This window comes from Oncorhynchus nerka, linkage group LG13 (assembly GCF_034236695.1).
Source record: "Oncorhynchus nerka isolate Pitt River linkage group LG13, Oner_Uvic_2.0, whole genome shotgun sequence".
NCBI lineage: Eukaryota > Metazoa > Chordata > Actinopteri > Salmoniformes > Salmonidae > Oncorhynchus > Oncorhynchus nerka.
Window position 1 is genome coordinate 32364700 of NC_088408.1, and position 24190 is coordinate 32388889.

Sequence of the window (24190 nt, forward strand, 5' to 3'; positions counted from 1 at the left end):
ACCATGCAATAATCTGAGTACAGCGCTCAGCCACCAAAACAAGCCATACAGATACCCGCCATGTTGTGGAGTCAATAAAAGTCAGAAATAGCATTATAAATATTCACTTACCTTTGATTTTCATCGGAATGCACTCCCAGGAATCCCAGTTCCACAATAAATGTTTGTTTTGTTCGATAAAGTTAATCTTTATGTCCAAATACCTCCTTTTTGTTTGCGCGTTAGGTTCACCAATCCAAATGCACAAGGCGCAGGCACTAAGTCCAGTCGAAAAGTTTCACTATAAGTTCCATTACAGTTCGTAGAAACATGTCAAAACGATGTATATGTAGCTCCCTCCAGTAACCACGAGCACAACCGCTCCTTGATTTTAACTGGCGGCTTTATTCTGTAGATTTAGTCAGAATTATCACCTTCCGTGAGAACTATAAAGTAAATTAAAATACAGTTAAGCACACTCTTACAACCTTATCTTACGAGTGACTTATTAGCATCGTATAACTCTGAAGTGCTTGCATACATGAACAGTTTAGCCGGCGCTATAACAGTATCAAATTAAACGCATGAATAAAGGAAAAATACCTCATTGGCTGCTTATTACAGAAGGGATTATTCCTGGCATGAATTCACACTTCATCCTTAATTATTATAACTTTACCATCCTAACATACACACTTCAACCTTTACGAACTACACCCGATGACATGAAAACTTAGCTAACACAGCGTGGGATTGCCTTCCCTCCAAAAGTGTGTTGCTACAATAAGGATCCCCGTTACAACAGTTATCAGCTACGTAGTTCCGCTTGTCTTATCATTTCCCCCGTACATCAAACACGTAAACAATTTTAAAAAACAACAACGACATAGACTTACAGGTTAACTGTCAGTTACAGTATATAATCAATCTTTAGGATATTTTTATCATAAATCTTCAATAATATTCCAACCGGACCATTCCTTTGTCCGGTTGGAACGGAGCTCGTGCTCACGGCCGCACGCGATAAACAACTCAAGGCTTTCTGCCAGATCCCTGGTTCAAACAGCTCTTGTTCGCTCCCCTTTCACAGTAGAAGCCTGAAACAACATTCTAAAGACTGTTTACATCTAGTGGAAGCCTTAGGAAGTGGTATATGACCCCAGTTACACTGTATATTGGATAGGCAATCACTTGACAAACTACAATTCTCAGATTTCCCATTTCCTGGTTGTATTTTTCTCACGTTTTTGCCTGCCATATGAGTTCTGTTATACTCACAGACATCATTCAAACAGTTTTAGAAACTTCAGAGTGTTTTCTATCCAAATCTACTAATATTATGCATATCCTACCTTCTGAGTAGCAGGCAGTTTACCCTGGTGACGCTTTTCATCCGAATGTGATAAATACTGCCCCCTATCCCAATGAAGTTGTTTAACAGAATGTGACTGGCAGAACGGGTGTTGTATGTGGAGAATGAGGGCTGCAGTAGATATCTCAGATAGGGGGGAGTGAGGCCTAAGAGGGGTTTATAAATAAACATCAACCAGTGGGTCTTGCGACGGGAATACAGAGATGACAAGTTTACAGAAGAGCATAGAGTGCAGTGATGTGTCCTATTTTATTTTTTATTTTTTTATTTCACCTTTATTTATCCAGGTAGGCAAGTTGAGAACAAGTTCTCATTTACAATTGCGACCTGGCAATTAAGGAGCATTGGTGGCAGGTCTGATGGCCGGAATGGTAAAGAACATCTAGATTTAGATTTAGATTCAACTTTAGCCTACAGCTTTGATATGTGCTGAGAGAAGGACAGTGTACTGTCTAACCACACTCCCAAGTACTTGTATGATGTGACTACCTCAAGCTCTAAACCGTCAGAGGTAGTAATAACACCTGAGAAGAGGGGCATTATTCTTACCAAACCACATGACCTTTGTTTTGGAGGTGTTCAGAACAAGGTTAAGGGTAGAGAACTTGTTGGACACTAAAAGTTTTGTTGTAGAGCATATAAGACACAAAATCCGGGAGGGCCAGCTGAGTATAAGACTAACGTCTGCATATAAATGGATGAGAGAGAGATTCATACTGCCTGAGCTATGTTGTTGATGTAAATTGAGAAGAGCGTGGGGCCTAAGATTGAGCTTTGAGGTACTCCCTTGGTGACAGGCAGTGGCTGAGACAGCAGATTTTCTGACTTTACACACTGAACTCTTTGAGAGAGGTAGTTAGCAATCCAGGCCAAAGATCCATCAGAGACACCAATACTCCTTAGCTGCCCCACAAGAATGGAAAGGTCTACCGTATCAAAAGCTTTGGCCAAGTCAATAAAAATAGCAGCACAATATTGCTTAGAATCAAGGGCAATGGTACATCATTGAAGACCTTTAAGGTTGCAGTGACACATCCATAACCTGAGCGGAAACCAGATTGCATACCTGAGAGAATACTATATTCATCAAGAAAGCCAGTCAGTTGATTACAGACAAGTTGTTCCAACACTTTTGATAAACAGGGCACAATAGAAATAGGCCTATAACAGTTAGGATCAGCCTAATCTCCCCCTTTAAATAAAGGACAAACTGTGGCTGCCTTCCAAGCAATGGGAACCTCCCCAGAAAGGAGAGACAGGCTTTGCGATGATAGGGGCAGGAACCTTAAAGAAGAAAGGGTCTAAACCATCTGACCCAGATGTTTTTTTAGGGTCAAGTTTAAGATGCTCCTTTAGTGACTGCCTGCAGGGAGGAACTTTGTAGCGGAGCAGGGGGAAAAGAGGGAGAAGCATCGGGGATAGTCACATTAGAAGGAGTGGGAGATGAGGAAATGTTGGACGGGCAAGGAGACATAGCTGAGTCAAATAGGAATCTGCCCAAGGACCAGGTTAGAAGAACCTCATGGTTTAAGGCTATTACGCCACACTGGTGGAATCTCCAGGTTTGCATAAATATCCAAATGCAGAAGAATATCATAGCTGTTATTTGGACGGACACAGCTCACTAGTCCTTACTACAAGCGAACTAGCAACTAGCGACTTACCGGTGATGAAGTGCTTAAAACACACAAATATATTGAGTAACCAGAGCCCACAGCTTTCAGTGCTGCTCAATAGCCTGAAACCATGAGGTTCTTCTAACCTGGTCCTTGGGCAGTTGATTACACTTAATGTGGTGGTATTTTTCTCCTACCATTGTTACAACAAAATGGTACACAACAACAAATCGGCATCTTAAAAGCAGGGTTAGCTAGCTAGCTAGTTAAGAAAGTCAGTTGGAATCGTCTCTTTGGCTGATAATCTTGCGGAACATTCTGTACAACCGTCTATCTGTTCATGCTAACATTTTTTTAGAATTTGTGTTTTTAAGTATGATGTTATTTGTTGTTAAGACAGCATGGAAGTATGTTAAAAATGTCCAAGCAAGTATATCTAAAATATTTATAGATTTTTTTTTTTTTAAATACAGCCATTGTCGGTTATGAGTAAAGTAGGCAATTTTAACATAAGAGTAACGAGAGTACCCTACTCTGGGGCATGGTCACGTTAAGCCCTGCTTTGCCAAGCCCTGCTTCTCTTCTTCCAAGATGGCATAGCAGTCAGATGTCTTCGTCTTGTCGTGTCCCCATGCATATATCTTTTTATATATTTTTTCTTCACATATATTTAAAAATATATATTTTTTTTTCTTAACCTCAACTTCAACATATTCTCCTGCAATCCACCTCACCCATTGTGCTTATGGATCTGTTATTTTCTTTACTTTTTAACTGGAACCCCCAACAGAAGCCAGTCTGCACAGCGCGATTCAAACCAGAGCATATCGGACTTATTTTTCTCTAAATGTTTCTTCGGATTCCTACCACATGCTCTGAACATTTTCACCTGGATCATCGCAGCTAGCTAGCTGCTATCTGAGTGGCCACTCCTGGCTAACATCTATGTCCCGAAGCAAGAACCAATTAGCCTGGAGCTAGCCTTTGCTAGGCCCATCTCCCGGATAGCCGAAGAGGTCCATCAGCCACTACTTGGGATACAATACCTATTTTGCCAATTGGACTGGACCCCTTTAACTGCCGAGATGGAGCCCCGCCGATCCATCACGACTGGTCTACCGAAGTAATCTGCCCGAGGGGGTTTTTCAACTGGCTCCTCCATCCCTGCTAGCCGTCTAGAGCATATCGGATTGTTAGCTGAAAAGGCCCATCGGACAATTCCTTTGGCCACTATACCTATTTTGCCAATTGGCCTGGACCCTTTTACCACACGTAGCCCTGCTGATCCATCACGACTGGTCTGCCGACGTAACAGCACGAGGGGCTACAACAGCCTTCTTCTGTCGCGACGTTCCTTTAAGGCCCTTCTGCTAGCTTGCTAGCCCCGGCCTACTAGCTGTCTGAATCGCTGTGTCTCCAGCCCGCCGAGCTACTCACTGGATCCCTATGATCACTCGGCTACGCATGCCTCTCCCTAATGTCAATATGCCTTGTCCATTGCTGTTTTGGTTAGTGATTATTGCCTTATTTCCCCGTAGAGCCTCTAGCCCTGCTCAATACGCCTTAGCTAACCCCTTAGTTTCACCTCCCACACATGCAGTAACCTCACCTGGTTTAAATGATGTTTCTAGAGAAAATATCTCTCTCATTGTCACTCAATGCATATGTTTACCTCCACTGTATTGAATCTATTCTACCGTGCCCAGAAACCTTCTCCTTTTACTCTCTGTTCTGAACGTACTAGACTACCAGTTCTTATAGCCTTTAGCCATACCCTTACCCTACTCCTCCTCTGTTTCTCTGGTGATGTAGAGGTTAATCCAGGCCCTGCGGTGCCTAGCTCCACTCCCATTCCCCAGGCGCTCTCATTTGTTGACTTCTGTAACTGAAAAAGCCTTAGTTTCATGCATGTTAACATTAGAAGCCTCCTCCCTAAATTTGTTTTATTCACTGCTTTAGCACACTCTGCCAACCCGGATGTCGTAGCCGTGTCTGAATCCTTGATTAGGAAGACCACCAAAAACCCTGAAATTTCCATCCCTAACTATAAAATGTTCTGACAAGATAGAACTGCCAAAGGGGGCGGAGTTGCAATCTACTGCAGAGAAAGCCTGCAGAGTTCTGTCCTACTATCCAGGTCTGTGCCCAAACAATTCGAGCTTCTACTTTTAAAAATCCACCTTTCCAGAAACAAGTCTCTCACCGTTTATTTTATTTAACCTTTATTTAACCAGGAAGATTTAAAATCATTTTTTCAAGAGCGTCCTGGCCAAGATAGGCAGCACCAAATCATTACAAACACAGACAAACAACATTACAGACAAACAACATAAAAAACTACAAGTAATCTAGTAAAAACCATAGAATTCACAATAGTATAACAAAATCAAAAACAGCAAATTAAAAACATTGACAGGTCAGGGAATCAGTCTCAAGATCATTCATCAGTGATTTAAAAATACCAATCGGGACAAGTTCTTCCAGTTGAAAAGTATTTTGTAAGGCGTTCCAAGATGATGGTGCAGAGTACATAAAAGCCATTTTACCACATTCAGTTCGGACATTTAGAACAGTTAGCAGGATAAAGTCCAGCGAACGAAGAGAGTACCCACCACATTTCGTCGCTGTTACGACGCCAGGACAGCGGAGTCAATCACCACCTTCTGGAGACACCTGAAACCCCACCTCTTTAAGGAATACCTAGGATAGGATAAAGTAATCCTTCTCACCCCCCCCCCCCTTAAAAGATTTAGATGCACTATTGTAAAGTGGCTGTTCCACTGGATGTCATAAGGTGAATGCACCAATTTGTAAGTCGCTCTGGATAAGAGCATCTGCTAAATGACTTAAATGTAAATGTTAAATGTAAGAATAAAAATGCCCAAATAAAAAGGTAGTAAACCCAAAATGGCTTTGAAAATAAAAGTATACCAGTGCCTGAGCCTACGAGTGACTAAAGAAGGCCAGCCAACCCTGGTATACAAAGTGCAGTGTTACGTAAGGGTTGTGCCATGGTAAAGGGTGTCAATTGATCTCAAACACTGAGCGGAAGCATTCATATATAAAATATCCCCATAGTCTAGTAAAGGCATAAATATAGCTGATACTAGCCTCCTTCTGGTTTCAAAAGAAAAACAGGCCTTATTCCTAAAATAAAATCCCAATTTCAGCTTCAATTTTTTGTAAATTGTTGAATATGCAATTTAAGAGAGGCCGTCATCAATTAAAATTCCAATATATTTATATGAGGTTACAACCTCAATCTCCTTGCCCTGACAGGTAGTAATAGGTGAAAGGTTCAGAGGTCTATTTCTTTCTTTAGAAAACACCATTTGTTTAGTTTTGTCAGTATTTGAAGATAAGCTTCAATTGACACGCGGTATGTTGAACAGTATAAAAAGCAGTTTGCAAGTTCTGGAAAAGCTTTTGTAAGAGACGAGGCACAACAGTAAATAACAGTATCATCAGCATAACATTCTTATCGGCAGACTTAACAGCCTTGGTTTCTCAAATGACTGCCTCGGCCGGTTCACCAACTACTTCTCAGACAGAGTTCAGTGTGTCAAATCGGAGGGGCCTGTTGTCCGGACCTCTGGCAGTCCCTATGGGGGTGCCACAGGGTTCAATTCTCAGGCAGACTCTTTTCTCTGTATACATCAATGATGTCGTTCTTGCTGCTGGTGATTCTCTGATCCACCTCTAAGCAGACGACACCATTCTGTATACTTCTGGCCCTTCTTTGGACACTGTGTTAACTAACCTCCAGACGAGCTTCAATGCCATACAACTCTCCTTCCGTGGCCTCTTAAATGCTAGTAAAACTAAATGCATGCTCTTCAACCAATCACTGCCCACACCTACCCGCCCGTCCAGCATCACTACTCTGGACGGTTCTGACTTAGAATATGTGGACAACTACAAATACCTAGGTGTCTGGTTAGACTGTAAACTCTCCTTCCCAACTCACATTAAGCATCTCCAATCCAAAATTAAATCTAGAATTGTATTCCTATTTCACAACAAAGCATCCTTCACTCATGCTGCCAAACATACCCTCATAAAACTGACTATCCTACCGATCCTTGACTTCGGCCATGTCATTTACAAAATAGCCTCCAACACTCAGAAAATTGGATGCAATCTATCACAGTGCCCTCCGTTGTGTCACCAAAACCCCATATACTACCCATCACTGCGACCTGTACGCTCTCGTTGGCTGGCCCTCGCTTCAAATTCGTCGCCAAACTCGCTGGCTCCAGGTCATCTATAAGTCTTTGCTAGGTAAAGCCCTGCCTTATCTCAGCTCACTGGTCACCATAGCAGCACCCACCTGTAGTACGCACTCCATCAGGTATATTTCACTGGTCACCCCCAAAGCCAATTCCTACTTTGGCCACCTTTCCCTTCCAGTTCTCTGCTGCCAATGACTGGAACGAACTGCAAAAATCACTGAAGCTGGAGACTCATATCTCCCTCACTAACTTTAAGCACCAGCTGAAAGAGCAGCTCACAGATCACTGCACCTGTACATAGCCCATCTGTATAATAGCCCATCCAACTACCTCATCCCCATGCTGTTATTTACTTGATTTATTTTGCTCCTTTGCACCCCAGTATCTCTACTTGCACATTCATCTTCTGCACATCTATCACTCCAATGTTTAATTGCTATATTGTAATTATTTCACCACTATGGCCTATTTATTGCCTTACCTCCCTTATCCTTCCTCATTTGCACACACTGTATATAGACTTTTTCTATTGTATTATTGACTGTATGTTTGTTTATTCCATGTGTAACTCTGTGTTGTTGTTTGTGTCGCTTTGCTTTATCTTGGCCAGGTCACAGTTGTAAATGAAAACTTGTTCTCAACGAGCCTACCTGGTTAAAGAAAGGTGAAATAAAAAATATATAAAAAACGTGTATCTCTACCAACTCTGTTTATCCTCACAGCTTGATGTGCGCCAAAGATATAGTGGATATGACCAATGACGTATATAAACCCTGGATTGCTGATGCTATGTATTTGCCATTGAGAGGCTTTGAAGTCCCAGTCCAGCCATATTGGCACTCCCTAGTAGGAGCAATCCTCAAATAGGAATTAATTGAATTCTACAGTATTTCAATTAAATGTAATACAAAAACAAACATTAGTGCTTTCAACAAAAATACTTCAATCTCTATGGGACGGTTGTTGCTAACGCGCTGATGTGACTAGAATGACATTGTATACAACAGCCAACTTTCTGGGACATAGACATGTCTTATTTGGGCAAAAGCTTAAATTCTGGTTAATCTAACTGCAGTGTCCAATTTACAGTAGCTATTACAGTGAAAAAAATACCATGCTATTGTTTGAGGAGAGTGCACAACACAACTTTTATTGACAACTGGTTTGAGACATTCAGCTCTGAATGTCAGCTCTCAGGTCCTGAGCTACAGGCAGTTACATTTGGGTATGTCATTTTAGGCGAAAATTGGAGAGAAAAAAGGGTACGATCCTCGATGGAAAATGTTTTTTATTTTTTATTTGTATGTTTAGCTCACATAATATAATTAAAAACTATGCATTAAGGTGTATGTAATAGAATAAACGTGTCAAAAACGAATGCAGACATTAACAAATGCATTTCTATAGCTTCCAACACACAATTGAGGAGTACCAAGGTGGCTGCATGGTGGCTTCAATACAGCGCCACTTGTCAGTCATCCAGAGTTTATACACGTCATTGGATATGACTCAGAATCTTTTTCTGGACACAGCATTAGAAGAAAATGTCGCATGGTTTTACTGTGGTGTGCTCCTGTCACTGGCCTAGTTGCAACTTGAAATTGAATTAGCAAAAAAATACGTTTTTTTAATCCTTTGAATGTCTTATGCTATTTGCATGTCGTGACAATGTCGTTTAATTTGGAAATCGTTGTTGAATAAACTATAGGCTATGGTCAATATCCACGACGTTAATTGAGCTTTCAATAATAGGTAGCCTACTTGTAGCTACAGGCCGTTGCACCGCACCGAAGCACCCAATCACAATTCTGAACGTGCTGTTCCTCTCAATTAGCATAGTCTAGCTGCAGAAACATCTTGCACATTTTTTGACGTCGACACGTGCTGTCGATACCTTTATGGGCTTGGCTGTTTCCAGACAGCTGTTACTTGTAGCTGCACCAAAGCAAAGCCTGCACATCCAGAGCCAAGTTTATCATATCCTATACTACAGCAGTAGAATTGAGAGCAGACTACTTACTAGTCCGTATCGGATCCCATATTTGCAAACGGTGATACTTATTGCCATGAATAATTTAATTAGTTTTATTAGCACAGTTGGAATGGTTTGGACGAATTTTATCCGTGTCATTTAAGATAAAGTAAGACTGATCTCCCTGAAACTCGTGCGCATCTTCAGATTCTGTTTCATTTGCCAGATACAACCGTGACAAGACACAGCCATGGATACCACTGTGAATTCAGAAATAAATTCAGAAAAGTCTCACCTCGTTAGCGAGAAGAATGGCAAAATGTATTCACTGAAAAGGTAATGCAATTTTTTTCCCATGTTTGAGCAGTGATAATTTTATATCAAACTAAATAATCTTCAGTAGATATATCTTATAGGTTTTAGGTTTATTGTAGATGACATGCTGATAGGTTGTGCATTCTATCAGCATTCTTCAGAGGGAGTATTTAATTTTAATTTATAAATACAATTATACAGCCATAATTGTGTAGACCTCTCTCTATATATTTTTAAAATGCAGACAAGGGTTTATTAAACTGAGAGCATGTATAGGCTAAGGTGTAGGGCAGTTGGTGTAAACTATGTATCTTGTGCTGCTAGTGTAGCGTTTTGTAATTGTTGTAGATCTATATGTAGGCTACCAAAATCAAACCGATAGAATGAGTACATAGAATGAAACAATCGGTATTGCAACGAAAATGTATCTTACCATGAAGTAACATGCTGGGCAAAGCTCATGCAAATAGAAGACATTCACATAGCCTACAATTTCCAAGGACTCAGCATAATTGAACTGTATATATCTATAGTAGCCTAACGTTGCTTTATTCACGCCGAGTCTTTTATTATGTTGTCCGTGTGTGGAATGTTTTATGGGAATGAACAAATGCATTTCCATGCTTGGCTTCGTTTTGGACAGTAGGCTATTTGACGGATGGCCCGAGGGAAGTTCATTGAGCACTGGCAAAAACTCATCTTTCATTACGAGATCTGATGGGGGGAATGGTGAAACACCCCTGAATAGCTACAGACTATTTTATTGGCTATATTATTCGAATGAAAAAACGCATAGCCATTACCATGTGCTGCCAAAGAGAACATACAATTGATTTAAGAACGTCAAGTTTAAAAAATAAATAAATGTTAATTGTAATACTACTTATCTAATTATCTAATCGTCTTTTCATATTTATTTAATGGGGGGGGGGGGGGGAGTCCGGTGTAGTTAGTTATATTCAACATTTAGGCCTATATTGAAAATAACAAAGCACCATACATTACATTTAGCTATTATAATGAGTCACGTTTGTTTAATTTAATCTAAAACTACCAGTCTATTCTCTGAGTATATCGTGTTTGATAATCGATTCCCTAAATCAAGGCAAATTAATTGTAAAGGCGAAAACACAAATGAGTGAAGGGTATTCGATTTCGGCACGGACAGGGAAGAAGAACATTTCTTTGACAAATGCTCGTGTTTTGTGGCACTCAAGTTCACTATTTTACGTGAAATTAAAGAATGCACCCCTGTCACAGCAAGTCATATAGAATCCTTGATGTTTTATTGATTTTGGAAATGTATTACAATACAATGAATAATAACATTAGGCGTACGTTATGGAAGTTCATGTGACACCCGGATCATCACAAGGGTTATTAAGGCCTATCCTGGATTGGGCGAGACCTGACTATGTCCAATTAGATGTGTTAAACACTAGCCAAAATAGATATCTTAATCATATCATAAATATCTTAAATGCCCCCGATATTAATATATTTTCCTTGTGTGAATGCTGTCTAGCCTACTTAGTTAAATTGCAGTAAAGAATGGCAATATGCCTGCGCTTAATTAACCCCGTAGATGCACCCATCATGTTCCCGCCTACAGCATTTCATTTCCAATAATGTAAAAATAGCCAATAATAGCCTTATATGCCGAGGTCGCAGATTTGATATAACCTAATAACGATTTCAATGTCTGCAATTACTTCAAAATACGTGTAATGACCCGAGACCGAAACTATTTGGAAATACGACATTTTAATAACATGAATTTCATTTTAATTGTTTTAATGGTCAAAGTTATTGATTTCGACCCCCATATGCACCAGCACATGTGCCATTCTGCTCGCTCTTACTAAACAAGTGTCAAAAACTGTGCAGATGATTATACTAATTGGGTCCTGTTAGGAAAACTACCAGTGAGCGCAGTGTGCATTCAACAATGACAAGAGGACTTTGAAACAATCTTTCTGAGCTTTGATTCAATTATTTGCAAGACAGGAGTACAAATTAAAGTTAGGTTGTTTGTCAACGCAATGCATGCCATGTCTGATGTAATAGCTATGAGAGAGACTGATGATTCAGGAACCAACAACCCCTGCAAAGCATTGCAGCATGAAATGGAGAATGTTTATGGCATGTTTGAGTGTGCAGACCCTATCATCTCATTCTAGTTATTTGGTGCAGACATTATGTGGGGGTGGGATGGGTTTGTTGCAGTGTCACCATGACTTCATGCCAGATCAGCAAAGCAGGATGGTCGGTCTACAGCCACAGAGCCACCCATACATTGGAAATCATCGCTGCAAGCTGTGCATGTAGTCTATTCTTGAAACCAAGAAGACCATTTGGAAGAGGATGGAACTGGAGTCAATAATCTGTTTTTAAATGGACGAATTAACACGATACTCGAATAAATCGAATTAGGAGAGAACAATTTTAGCCTATAAAATGTTGAAAGCAACAGCAGATCCTTGTTGCAGTGAAGGCTATACTGGCGGGGATCCAGCATCAGACTCGGGTTTGTAGGCAGGCTGAACCGGGCAGTATTGTGTCTGAGAAATGGTAGATTATAACTATTTTTGATTAATCACTCATGAAAATGGGCCTCGCTAGTCTGTCTAACAGTAATGCTAATTGGCCTTATGATGATAGACCTATTTCGAACATCCCTCTCAATAGAAGGCACTAAGGTTACATGAAGCCTATATAGAGGGCTGGGTAGGTTACTTTTGAAATGTAATCCGTTACTAGTTAGCTGTCTAAAATTGTAATAGTAACGCTACTTTTTTTTATGGCTAAACTCAGTAACGTAATCTGATTACTTTCAGTTACTTTTGGATTACTTCACCGTAAAACACAAAAGAAGAAAAAAGAATAATTACTAATTTAACAACATTTATTGCACGACACATCACAAAACATTACGACAAAAATTATTTAAGCCCTGTATACAGTACCTGCCTCTAACATGCGTCCTTCATCCCGATCTGGTCCATTTACACCTATAAGATCTGATCACAGTCAGACCTTTGGCTCCCAAGGCACTGCATCTCAGTGCTAGATGCGTCACTACAGAACCTGGTTCGATTCCAGGCTGAATAGGAGTCCCATAGGGCGGTGCACAATTAGCCCAGTGTCGATCGTGGTAGGGTTTGGCCTGGGTAGACTGTCATTGTAAATAAGAATTTGTTCTTAACTGACTTGCCTAGTTAAATAAAGGTGAAATATATATATATATATATATATGTCAGATATGTGTTTACATCCCAATATTCATAATCATAATATACATCATAATATACATTATGAAACGTATAACATGAGACCTGAAGAGGACTGCAGGAAATGGGGTACTCCTATTCTGACCACCACTGTGAACAACACGGCACCATCTGATATATTACACAATGTAATAGATCACATTTATTGATTTAATAAAACATGTATATTCTCTAACCTGACATGTGATGTGCCAAAGCATCTAGTGTCGTTGATCTAGTGGCAACAGCTCAGAATGAACAGAATGAACAGGAACTTCGCATTAATATGAAAACCGTATACTAAAATACTACATGTATTGTGTCACAATCATTATGCATATATCTAATCTCCATAACGTTTTATGAGAAGAAAGATGACGAATTGTAAAACCTGTCCGGAGTTTTAATTCTCTCACAGCATCCAGCCTAGATTACGAGATGCTATTTTCCTGATTTATGACAAAACATTTTTGTCTGGCCTCCATGGATTTAGTCGCTCTAATTTTGACCAACCTACAAAGGTAAAAACTCAATCCAATTCATGAACGGATTATGATAGAGACATGAGGTTTGGACCATTGGTTGTTTTTAGAGGATTACACAATTAACATATTATTAACCCATTGGTAAATATAAAAAATATAAAAATAAGATGCGTTTTTGATTAGACATCCTCCTCCTTCCCCCCCCCTTTGTTTCACCTTTATTTAACCAGGTTTATTTGGCTGAATAAATTATAATGAAAGTCAACATAAATATTTTTTCCTTGCTCATAGCCAATGGCCAACTCTGTAATAATGTAATGTTTTTGAAGAATGCTCATACATTTCGGATAATTTCATGCACTGCGGAGTCTCTCCTCAGGCAGGCCCTTTAGTCTGCTTGTCTTGAGCACAGAAACCTGGAGATACATTTGCTCACGTTATTCTACACCAAATACATAATATTTTTTATCTTTACTTAAAAAAAACTATTGCATGATGATTTAAAGGAGCAAGAACATTTATTGAATTGAGCCAGGGAACGTTTATGTAGAACTCTATACAGTGTGAAAGTTACTATTTAAGAGGTACAAGATACCAATGTTGTACAAGACATTGCTTTATTTCCCTTGAGGAGTACATTGAACCCACTTGCATTCATTCTAAATCTTTGTTATAAAATGGTTCCAGATAGGACAAGATGTAAATATTGGTTGTGTATAAGACCATCCATGTTTTAAACAGTAATGAGCCAGTGATGCTGATTTGTCAAATCTTTATTTTCTTTGTAGGACAAAGAGGTTTTGTCAGTGTAGCCTACAGTATGGTGTAATGCCAAGAATTACATGATACTGCACTGAATCAGAAAATATCCTGCAAATGGACGAGTTCACATGGCTGTGAAAATGGACAGGTCTCATAGGATTTATCCTGATTTGAAGATGGCAACAAGCTAGATTACGTAAAGCGTTTTATTTATGACCTGGGCAAGGACACGCCAACTGATTGAAATTGGAAAGGTTTAACCTGACATAGATCCCTTATTTGAGAACTGCTGTATAGAAATCCCCAAAACATATTCATTCAAGACAAGCCCTCCATTTGTTCAATTGAATGGAGTCGATCCTGAGGTTAACCAATCATGTTTGCTCTGCAGTGTTAGGCTGATGTGTTGATGTAAAGTGTGTGTGTGTGTGTGTTCACAGCGAGGGTTTATGTTATGTTTGTATATATTCTCTCTGTGTGTGTGTGTGTGTGTGTGTGACAGACGGACATTTTGAATAGCCTCTGCGTTGGGTTAGGATGGGAGGGGGTGTATTTGCTCTCGTCTCCCCATGGTGTGATTAAACAGAAGCAGTTTTCCACTCGGCCGACTCCATTCAGCCTTCGTGTCCCTGGGCTCTGGACTGATGGAGTCGCGGCCCAAAGCTGGGTTATCTCCTAGAAGCCAAAATTGCGTTTTTTTCCACCTCATTAGTCTCATCATCCTGCTTATCCTCATTACACATGGCGAGAGAGAGAGGGGGGGACGGCCTACCCAGCATTTGTTATACTGGTTTAATTTGAATCTGATCTCATACGGTGACGTTGGAGTGTGCTATTTATGTAATTCTCAGGTGATACAAACACAGTTGGGGAATATCAAACCTACTTCATAAAAAACGTTATGTTGATGAATTTATTCATACTATTTCATCCTTCCACAACATACAGTCCCGACACAAATCTAGGGTTGCTACCCAAGTCGCCTGGTCGTTCGCTCTATCTGTTCTGACAGAGACAGGACCCATTAGTTCAGTCTTTTTGTTCTGTATTTATGGACGCGACCCAATCGTTCGTTCAAAATGTTCCATTGCCATACTGGCTGGCAACGTTCTTCTCCCTTTCTTGCTAGCCAACCACGTCTAACTTAGTCATGTCAAAAAGTGCAGCCAAAATAATAGCAAAGTAGCTGCATTTGTTTAAGCTGTTTTCTAGTGACATTTATTTGGATACATCCATAACAATAAGTTAATGAGGTTCGATTTCGCCTGGCATAGAAAATGTGCTCACTCATCAGGACACTGTTGTTCAGAGGAGCTAGCCAACAACGCAGCTAACACAATCACTTCAAACTGAAGCTGGAAAGACTGCAAACTAGCTGCACTTCGTTGCGTGACCTTTTTTCACTTGGCATTTCTTTTGTATATATCCATGAAAATGATGACAACTGATTCATGATTTCAACTGTCTGAGAAACGCTGCCTGCTTGTCTGTCTCGTCCCAACTTGTTCATTACTATGGGGCAGCTGGAGATTGAATTTGAATATTTAAACAATGTTGCAAATGTTGGCAGACAATAAGGTTTATACAAATCTCCACTGTTGAAAACAAAATGTTAGTCTAAAAGAAATGTAAGATAATGTCTAGATGTGTTTTATAGTGGAGATGAGGTGTATAAATTGTCTGGCTGGGCTGATGAGACTGATGAGTGAATTGCACAGTCAGATGGAGGAGAGTAAATAGACGTTTTAACATAATTGATTTAGCCGGTGGTAATTAGTGAAGTAGACACCGGCTGGAAGATTTTTAACCAATCACCATTCAGGATTAGACCCACCCATTGTATAATACATATATATTAAAAAAGCCATTTCCACTGCAAGTCCATTCTATAGCGTATAGTCTACATGTTGTTATGCAGCATCATCTTTTATGAAAATAGGATTCTATGACGGGGCAGTAGACTTACTGTAAGTATGCTATATAAATGCTATATACAGTGCATTCGGAAAGTATTCAGACACCTTGACTTTTTCCACATTCTGTTATGTTACAGCCTTATTCTAAAATGTATGACTTTTTTTTTTCATCGTCAATCTACAAACAATACCCCAAAGCGAAAACTGGGTTTTAGACATTTAGCAAATGTGTTACAAATAAAAAACTGAAATAAATTATTTACAAAAGTAATCAGACCCTTTGCTATGAGACTTGAAATTGAGCTCAGGTGCATCCTGTTTCCATTGATCATCCTTGAGATATTTCTACAACTTGATTGGAGTCCACCTGTTGTAAATTCAATTGATTGGACATGATTTGGAAAGGCACACACACACCTGTCTATATAAGGTCCACAGTTGACAGTGTATGTCAGAGCAAAAACCAAGCCATGAGGTCGAAGGAACTGTCCATAGAGCTCAGAGACAGGATTGTGTCGAGGCACAGATCTGGGGAAGGGTACCAAAACATTTCTGCAGCATTGAAGGTCCCCAAGAACAATGGCCTACGTCATTCTTAAATGGAAGAAGTTTGGAACCACCGAGACTCTTCCTAGAACTGGCCGCCCGGCCAAACTAAGCAATCGGGGGAGAAGGGCCCTGGTCAGGGAGGTGACCAAGAACCCGATGGTCACTCTGACAGAGCTCCAGAGTTCTTTTGTGGAGATGGGAGAACATTCCAGAAGGACAACCATCTCTGCAGCACTCCACCAATCAGGCCTTTATGGTAGAGTGGCCAGATGTAAGCCACTCCTCAGTAAAAGGCACATGACAGCCCACTTGGAGTTTGCCAAAAGGCACCTAAAGGACTCTCAGACCATGAGAAAAAAAGATTCTCTGGTCTGATGAAACCAATATTGAACTCTTTAGCCTGAATGCCAAGTGTCACGCCTGGAGCAAACCTGGCACAATCCGTATGGTGAAGCATGGTGGTGGCAGCATCATGCTGTTGGGATGTTTTTCAGAGGCAGGGACTGGGAGATTAGTCAGGATCGAGGGAAAGCTGAACAGAGCAAAGTACAGAAAGAACATTGATGAAAACCTGCTCCAGATCGCTCAGGACCTCAGACTGGGGCGAAGGTTCACCTTCCAACAGGACAAAGACCCTAAGCACACAGCCAAGACAACGCAGGAGTGGCTTCAGGACAAGTCTTTGAATGTCCTTCAGTGGCCCAGCCAGAGCCCGGACTTGAACCCGAACAAACATCTCTGGAGAGACCTGGAAATAGCTGTGCAGCAACTCTCCCTATCCAACCTGACAGAGCTTGAGAGGATCTGCAGAGAAGAATGGGAGAAACTACCCAAATACAGGTGTGCCAAGCTTCTAGCGTCATACCCAAGAAGACTTGAGGCTGTAATCGCTGCCAAAGGTGCTTTATCAAAGTACTGAGTAAAGGGTCTGAATACTTATGTAAATGTGATATTCATTTTTTTTATTTTCAATTTCTTAAAACCTTTCCTACGAGTATTATTTATTGACTGACCAATGCTTTCCAAATCGCCCAACACTGCTATTTGTAAGGTTCATTTTAAGTGCACGTTGTGATTTTATAAAATCATTCCTGAACCTGTGACCAGAAACAAGCTACATAGGGGCAATACCAGAATAAATTATCTATTGATTCTGTTTCATCGCAAACAAAATCTACAGAGCTGAGATTGTTGTATGCCCCATATATATATATATATATATAGCATTACGTTGGTGGCAAGAATGTTATATAATAATTTAAATTGAAAAACTCTGTTTTGAATCAAGTGTAGTTTTTTGTACCAGTTCATAAACCATGTGCCATGCAATTGGTACATCGAAAATCTCCCATTTATTTTGCAACCTGTATGGCACAGCTGTCAACATTTTTGTCCTCAGAGGAAACTGGTATATTTTTCTATTTATGCCAGTTCCTTTCAGCCAATTTGTATCTTTAATATATGGCAGGCAAACAAGTTCCCAACCTTCTCCCTTTTCCACTTGCCTCCTCTATTTTGTGGTTGTGCTGCAATCAGTTGGTTGTAAATTTGTATTGAGCAGATATTACCATATATTTTCAATAACTGCATATGTGACAACTCCTCCATTTCTATTCATAAAATCATTAAGAAATATAATACAATTTTAAAACATTTTTTCATAAAGAATGTTTTTTTATTTTATTAATCAGTATATTTGAATTTAACCATAACATTTGTTCTATCTTTTCTGGAGGATAAAACTGAAATTGTAACTGCTGTGTATGGCTTGTTTAAGAAAGGGCGAAACTTTAAACAAATGTTCAATTAGTCGGAAATGAGAAGTTATAATCTGTATAAATGCCATTTTTGAACATTTATTTAACTAGGCAAGTCAGTTAAGAACAAATTCTTATTTACAATGACGGCCTAGGAACAGTGGGTTAACTGCCTTGTTCAGGGACAGAACGATCGATTTTTACCTTGTCAGCTCAGGGAGTCGATCTAGCAACCTTTCAGTTACTGGCCCAATGCTCTAACCACAATTATTTTTGGTAGAATTTCTATGTTGAAGATTCAAGAAACAGTTTGTGCATTTTTCACAATTTTCCATTCAATTCGTTTTATTTTTGTCATACATTGATCGACCTTGAATAAGTAACTCCATTTCTTTTTGTTTTTCCTCTAACCTATTTTGTGCCTCTATAGTACAGTTTCCAATACCACCTACCTGCGCTGTTACTTCCTCCATTTCCTTTATTAGTCTAATCTCTTTTGACCTAAACTGCTTTAGTTTTAACGATGAGCATTGTATTGAATGGTCTCTAAACGTACATTTGAAAGTGTCCCATACAACAAGGGGATCTGCTGTACCTATGTTGTACAAAAAAGTAAATTATGAATGATTTTATCTTAGTTAAGAACAAATTATCATCCAATAGGTTTAGATTAAATTTCCTATATCCCCGTCCACATGGAAATTCTGTAAGAGTTATATGGAGGCCAATTAGATGGTGGTCCGATCGCATTGTCTCCTATTAATACTTTTTATACTTTTGATGCCAGCAAGAACGAGACTAGGAAGTAATCAAGATGGCTAGCTTGGTTAAGCCTCCTCTATGTAGATCTCACTAGGTCAGGGTTTTTCAACCTCGATATATACACTAGTGCTAATGTATTCATAATCTTTGATCTTTTTCAGTTCCTTTCCAGACTCCAAAGAAGACTATCCCAACTTCCCGTTTGAAAACGGAGATGCGACTGGTACCACCAAGCTGAAGAAGCAGCCTGTTGGTGCCCATTGTCATGGTAACAAAGCAGTGAGTGAGGAGAACCATGACAAGCTTCTGGCTAAGAAGAAGCTGTACGTCGCCTCCATTGTGTGCCTCATCTTCATGATTGGAGAGGTCATAGGTAAGGCTGGAAGATAGCATTTTAGACTGATTAATACTATTTCATACCTAGGGCCAGGAGCTTTTCCTGACCATGTGACGTTGCCACCAACTATAAATTGTAAAAATGTATATACAAATATTGAAAGCATTTAATGAGAACTTAGAGGTGTGCAACATGAAAATATTGTCTCATTTACATTGTGCAATTTATTGACAACCCCTAACTAACCCTGGAGATAGGAAATCCAAAGCCAAACCAATTTTGCCACAGTCACCAGCCAGTTAATTTATGAACACACAAGAGACACCAACATCAAGCCACACCCTGAAACCAACTCACGTTTGAATTCAGACATGGTCACTAGCATTTCTTAATGAAATAAATGTAAAATTAGGCCAAATCAGGAAGTTCAGCCGCCCTTTAAGTGAAATTCAATTTAGCTGTCATTGTAATCAAAATATAATAGTTTAGTTGTTCAAAAACACAGTCTGTATTTTCCATTCATGAGACCTAGTCATCATCAATAGCATCTAAAACATGGACCTGATGTGCGCCTGCCTCTGAGACATCTCCATTGTGTCAATATGTCTATAGGTGGCTACCTGGCCCACAGTTTGGCTATCATGACAGATGCAGCTCACCTCCTGACTGACTTTGGCAGCATGATGGTCAGTCTCTTTTCCCTGTGGATCTCCTCCAGACCGCCCACCAAAACCATGACCTTTGGATGGCACCGCTCAGGTTAGGCCCATGACATATCACTTTAAAACATCTGTGAATGTACTTTCTCTTTTACCATTTAAACTCCAGATTACATGGCGAATGTTGAAATAGCTGAATGATAATAGCCACGGTCACAATGCTCTAAAATTACCTTTCCAGGAGTCATTGGATGTGTGATACTGATCGCCACTGTCTCCAACCCCCACAGAGATCCTAGGAGCCCTGGTGTCAGTGATGTCCATCTGGATAGTGACTGGGGTGCTGGTGTACCTGGCCATCGAGAGGATAGTCAGGAACGACTATGAGATCAACAGTCAAGCGATGCTCATCACCTCCGGCTGTGCCGTCATAGTAAACATCATGTGAGGGGTTCATTATCACGGCTTGATCTGGAAAAACTACACAAAGTGATGCAAATAACAGCTGAAGTCAGACATATATTGCATTCAACTATGCTGTCTTTTCCCCCCAAAGCATATGAATTTAAGAAAAACTAAGAGGAGGAACTTTAGACTATTGTCATGTAGCATTCTCTATTCCCTCTGTCCTGTAGCATGGCGTACATCCTCCACCACTCTACCACTTTCCACGCCCAAGGCTCAGGCTACCAGCAGATAGACGAGAACGGGCAGAGCCCTGTGGGTCACAGCCACTCCCATATGAGTCACAGCCACTCCCATGTGGGTCACGGCCACTCCCATGCTCTTCTGGGTCATGGCCATGGCAACACCAGTGTGAGAGCAGCCTTCATTCACGTGTTGGGAGACCTCCTACAGAGTGTTGGGGTCCTAGTGGCTGCCATCGTCATCTTCTTCAGGGTCAGTAACAAATACTAGTGTTTACATACATCTTACAGTACAAATTACATTATGGCATATTGTTATACTGTATTTATTTACAGTGCAACAAGTGTATCCCTTATATATTTATATTTACAGTCTCAATAGGAAGGGGTTTAACTCATTTCATCACCCTGCTGGGTAAGACAGAATTGGCTGGGTATATATTGCTCTTCTGTTAAAAACCCTCCCTGTGATCTGACTGGCCTAATGTGTTATGACATCAGTAGAGCAGCACCCCATCACCACTTGATACCACTCCCCTCTGCTCTCCTCATACTCTCTCCTGTGGACCTTCTGTTGCAGCCTGAATACAAAGTAGCAGATCCCATTTGTACCTTCCTCTTCTCCGTGTTTGTCCTGGGGACCACGATCACCATCCTCAGGGATGTCTTCAGGGTACTCATGGAAGGTAAACTCAACTCAACAGCCTTTTCTGTTTCTCTTGCTCTGACCTGAGTCCAGGTGAATTCAAACAATAAAATTTTCCTCAGTTTGTAAAAATCATTTATTTAAGGAGAAATACATCAGTAGAACATGGCCGTGAGTTCCATGAAGTGAATGAACTATTGATGCAATACTCATCTGTCCTCAAATCTTTTACAGGGGCTCCTAGGGGAATAGAGTTTGACTCCGTGAAGGAGGTGTTGCTGTCTCTGAAGATGGTGAAGTCTATGCACAACCTGCGCGTGTGGGCCCTGACCGCAGGACAGACCCTGGTCTCTGTCCACGTAGCCATCGGTCAGAAACCAACTTTACTCAATCTGGCACATCCATTTAGATTGTGCACATACAGTCTAGCATGTTCATTCACACACATTGCCAATTGTGGCCAAAATAAAAAAAATATCATACATAACTTCACAGTTAGACATTATGGTATGGGGCGGCAGGTAGCCTAGTGGTTAGAGCGTTGGGCCAGTAACTGAAAGGTTGCTGGATCGAATCTCTGAGCTGGCAAGGTAAAAAAAAATCTGTCGTTTTGCCCCTGAACAAGGCAGTTAACCCACAGTTCCTAGGCTGTCATTGTAAATAAGAATTTGTTCTTCACTGACTTGCCTAGTTAAATAAAGGTTAAATAAAATAGATGATTTTTGACATCTGTTATGGTCATTGTTGTTTTCCAGAGAAGAATGCTGATCCCCAGAGTGTCCTTAAGGAGGCTACAGAGATCCTCCAAACCAAGTTTGGTTTCTATAGCACCACCATCCAGGTGGAGTTGTACTCTGACGACATGGCCTACTGCACACACTGCCAGGACCCTATGGGCTAAGACACACGCAGTCACCATGGGGACAGGAGAGTTTGAAAGGGAGTGGGCCGGGTTTGGCTTCTTGAAAACGTTGCCAGTCGATATAAAGAACATACAGCACACATACACAAGCATCATTGAGGACGTAAGCTAGGAATGGAAACACTGTGGAAAAGCCTCACCATGAAACCAAGAAACATTTTTGATCCATCGTCAGCTTTACAGGACCCAAACAAATGTACGACTGTACCGTGTGTATATTCACCACATCATGCCAAAGATTCCCACATAAACACCATTCATTCAGGAGATATTGATACTTAAAAAAATAGTTTCCATGCCCTAAGAGGGCTGCCAATTATCATAAAACTATCACAAGAAACTGCATTTTAGGGAGACAGACAGACATGAAAATACAATGTTACATGTATCAGGACATGTTTTTAGTACTGTATTCAACCACTTCACCAGTTGGTGCTGATGTGCGACAGCCATTTGGCTTTGTTTGACTTTAACACTCCCTCACTGGCACTGTGCATTAGGGCAGCAGCACCGTGTAATGGCTTGTCTCGGAGTTCTTTGGCGTAATACATTGATATTGACGTGAGAACCTTAAAACCAATTCTGTCTTACCCAGCCTTTTATATGTGCTTCAGCGAGGGTGTCTGCCAAATGGAAGCATTGTATTATTCACAACTGAAAAGAGTTCGGGTACAAATAATGGATTATGTCAGTGTGAGAAAGCATCCTACAAGCTCACTCATCTCACTCAGAAGAGGAAGCCTCAAGACAGGCCAATTTACAAAAGGAGTTGGTCGATTAATTTCAGCATTGTGGGCTGTATTAATCTATGCCCCATGATATGCCCTGAGCGGAGCAGGCAAATAGACTGGCTAAGACTCAGACAGTGCTCTGTCCCTAATTTGAAACTCACTGACGATAGGCTATAGTGGAACGTGTTGTTAAGTTACACTTCTAGTCATAGCCCCAGGTCGGACATTTTCTTGCACTGTTATGGGTTTTCAGAAGAGAGAGGTCAGATAAATGAACCCCATCTCTATACTCTCACCTATCCACACTCTCCAAAACCACATCCATACACCCTCCTCACCCACTCCCACGCTGTCATAGGCCTACATGCCGTGGAGCTTTGCACAGGGTTTCTGTTTGTTGTACCAGTAGTTTGTTAGTTCCATCCAGTTCCTCCACACGGCCTCCAAACAACCTTCCTAAATTCTGGGGAGGCTCAGTTGGTCAGCTTTCTACTCCATAACTGTCCCCTAACACCACACGCATGCTCACACACCTGTCAGCTTCATAAAAAGAAATGCACCAACAAATAAATGTAGTGGAAAATCTCCTCAAATGTATAGTGATAAGTGTATTGTACAAAAAAAGTCTGTGTGAGATGCTGACACAATGAAATATAAAAGGCACTCGTCCTGCTTGTCGTACTTTGATGCCTACAGTGAAGTCTCAATGTTGTAACCTGCACAGAAAATGAGCAGAAATTGACACATTCTTTATCAAACACTTGCATGAGTGTTGTTTATAATTCAGATGACGTAATAAGGATATCTTCATATGCTGCCAATACAAATATTTGAGACGAATTCTACTTCTTAATGTCACCAAAATCCTCATTTAAACAAATCTATATTTTGATCACTTTTGATAACTTTGGAAAGTATATATTAAATGTAAATATATTGTCATTTGTAAACCATATGGAAATTGAACAAAGAAAGATCCCACTGTAAGGACTTAAAATAACAGTTATGTTACAACCAATGTATTACAGGCAAGAGTCTACTCAATTATTTGTTCACCAGCTAAGTGTAATGTTTCAGAGTGCTGTCTTGTACTGTATGAAAATTGTAAATATGCCAAATATCAGTATTTCCTGTAGATTTTGTGTAAACGTGTAAATACATTTGATTTATTGTATAAAATAAGTAAAGTGTGTAAATGTTTGTTTGATATTTAATTTCTACGTATGGTACGTTTTTTGTAAAACTGAAATAAAAGTATGCAG

The 24190-nt window shown here is 40.3% G+C and overlaps 1 protein-coding gene across 1 annotated transcript; it reads left to right on the plus strand.

The window, feature by feature from the left end:
- The first annotated feature begins 9144 nt into the window (after positions 1 to 9144).
- On the plus strand, positions 9145 to 24148 carry LOC115140481 (proton-coupled zinc antiporter SLC30A2-like). Its single transcript, XM_029678823.2, has 8 exons — positions 9145 to 9507; positions 19148 to 19359; positions 19936 to 20082; positions 20273 to 20426; positions 20618 to 20882; positions 21210 to 21315; positions 21510 to 21644; positions 22031 to 24148. The coding sequence occupies exons 1-8, from the start codon at positions 9422 to 9424 to the stop codon at positions 22174 to 22176; spliced, it is 1251 nt and encodes a 416-aa protein (XP_029534683.1). The 5' UTR covers positions 9145 to 9421; the 3' UTR covers positions 22177 to 24148.
- Positions 24149 to 24190: the final 42 nt, after the last annotated feature.

Coding starts and splice junctions, on each gene's coding strand:
- LOC115140481 (XM_029678823.2), top strand. CDS start 9,422: ATGGATACCACTGTGAATTCAGAAATAAATTCAGAAAAGTCTCACCTC. Junction 21,316..21,509: donor CTTCAGGGTACTCATGGAAG/GTAAACTCAACT, acceptor AATCTTTTACAG/GGGCTCCTAGGGGAATAGAG. Junction 21,645..22,030: donor CTCTGTCCACGTAGCCATCG/GTCAGAAACCAA, acceptor GTTGTTTTCCAG/AGAAGAATGCTGATCCCCAG.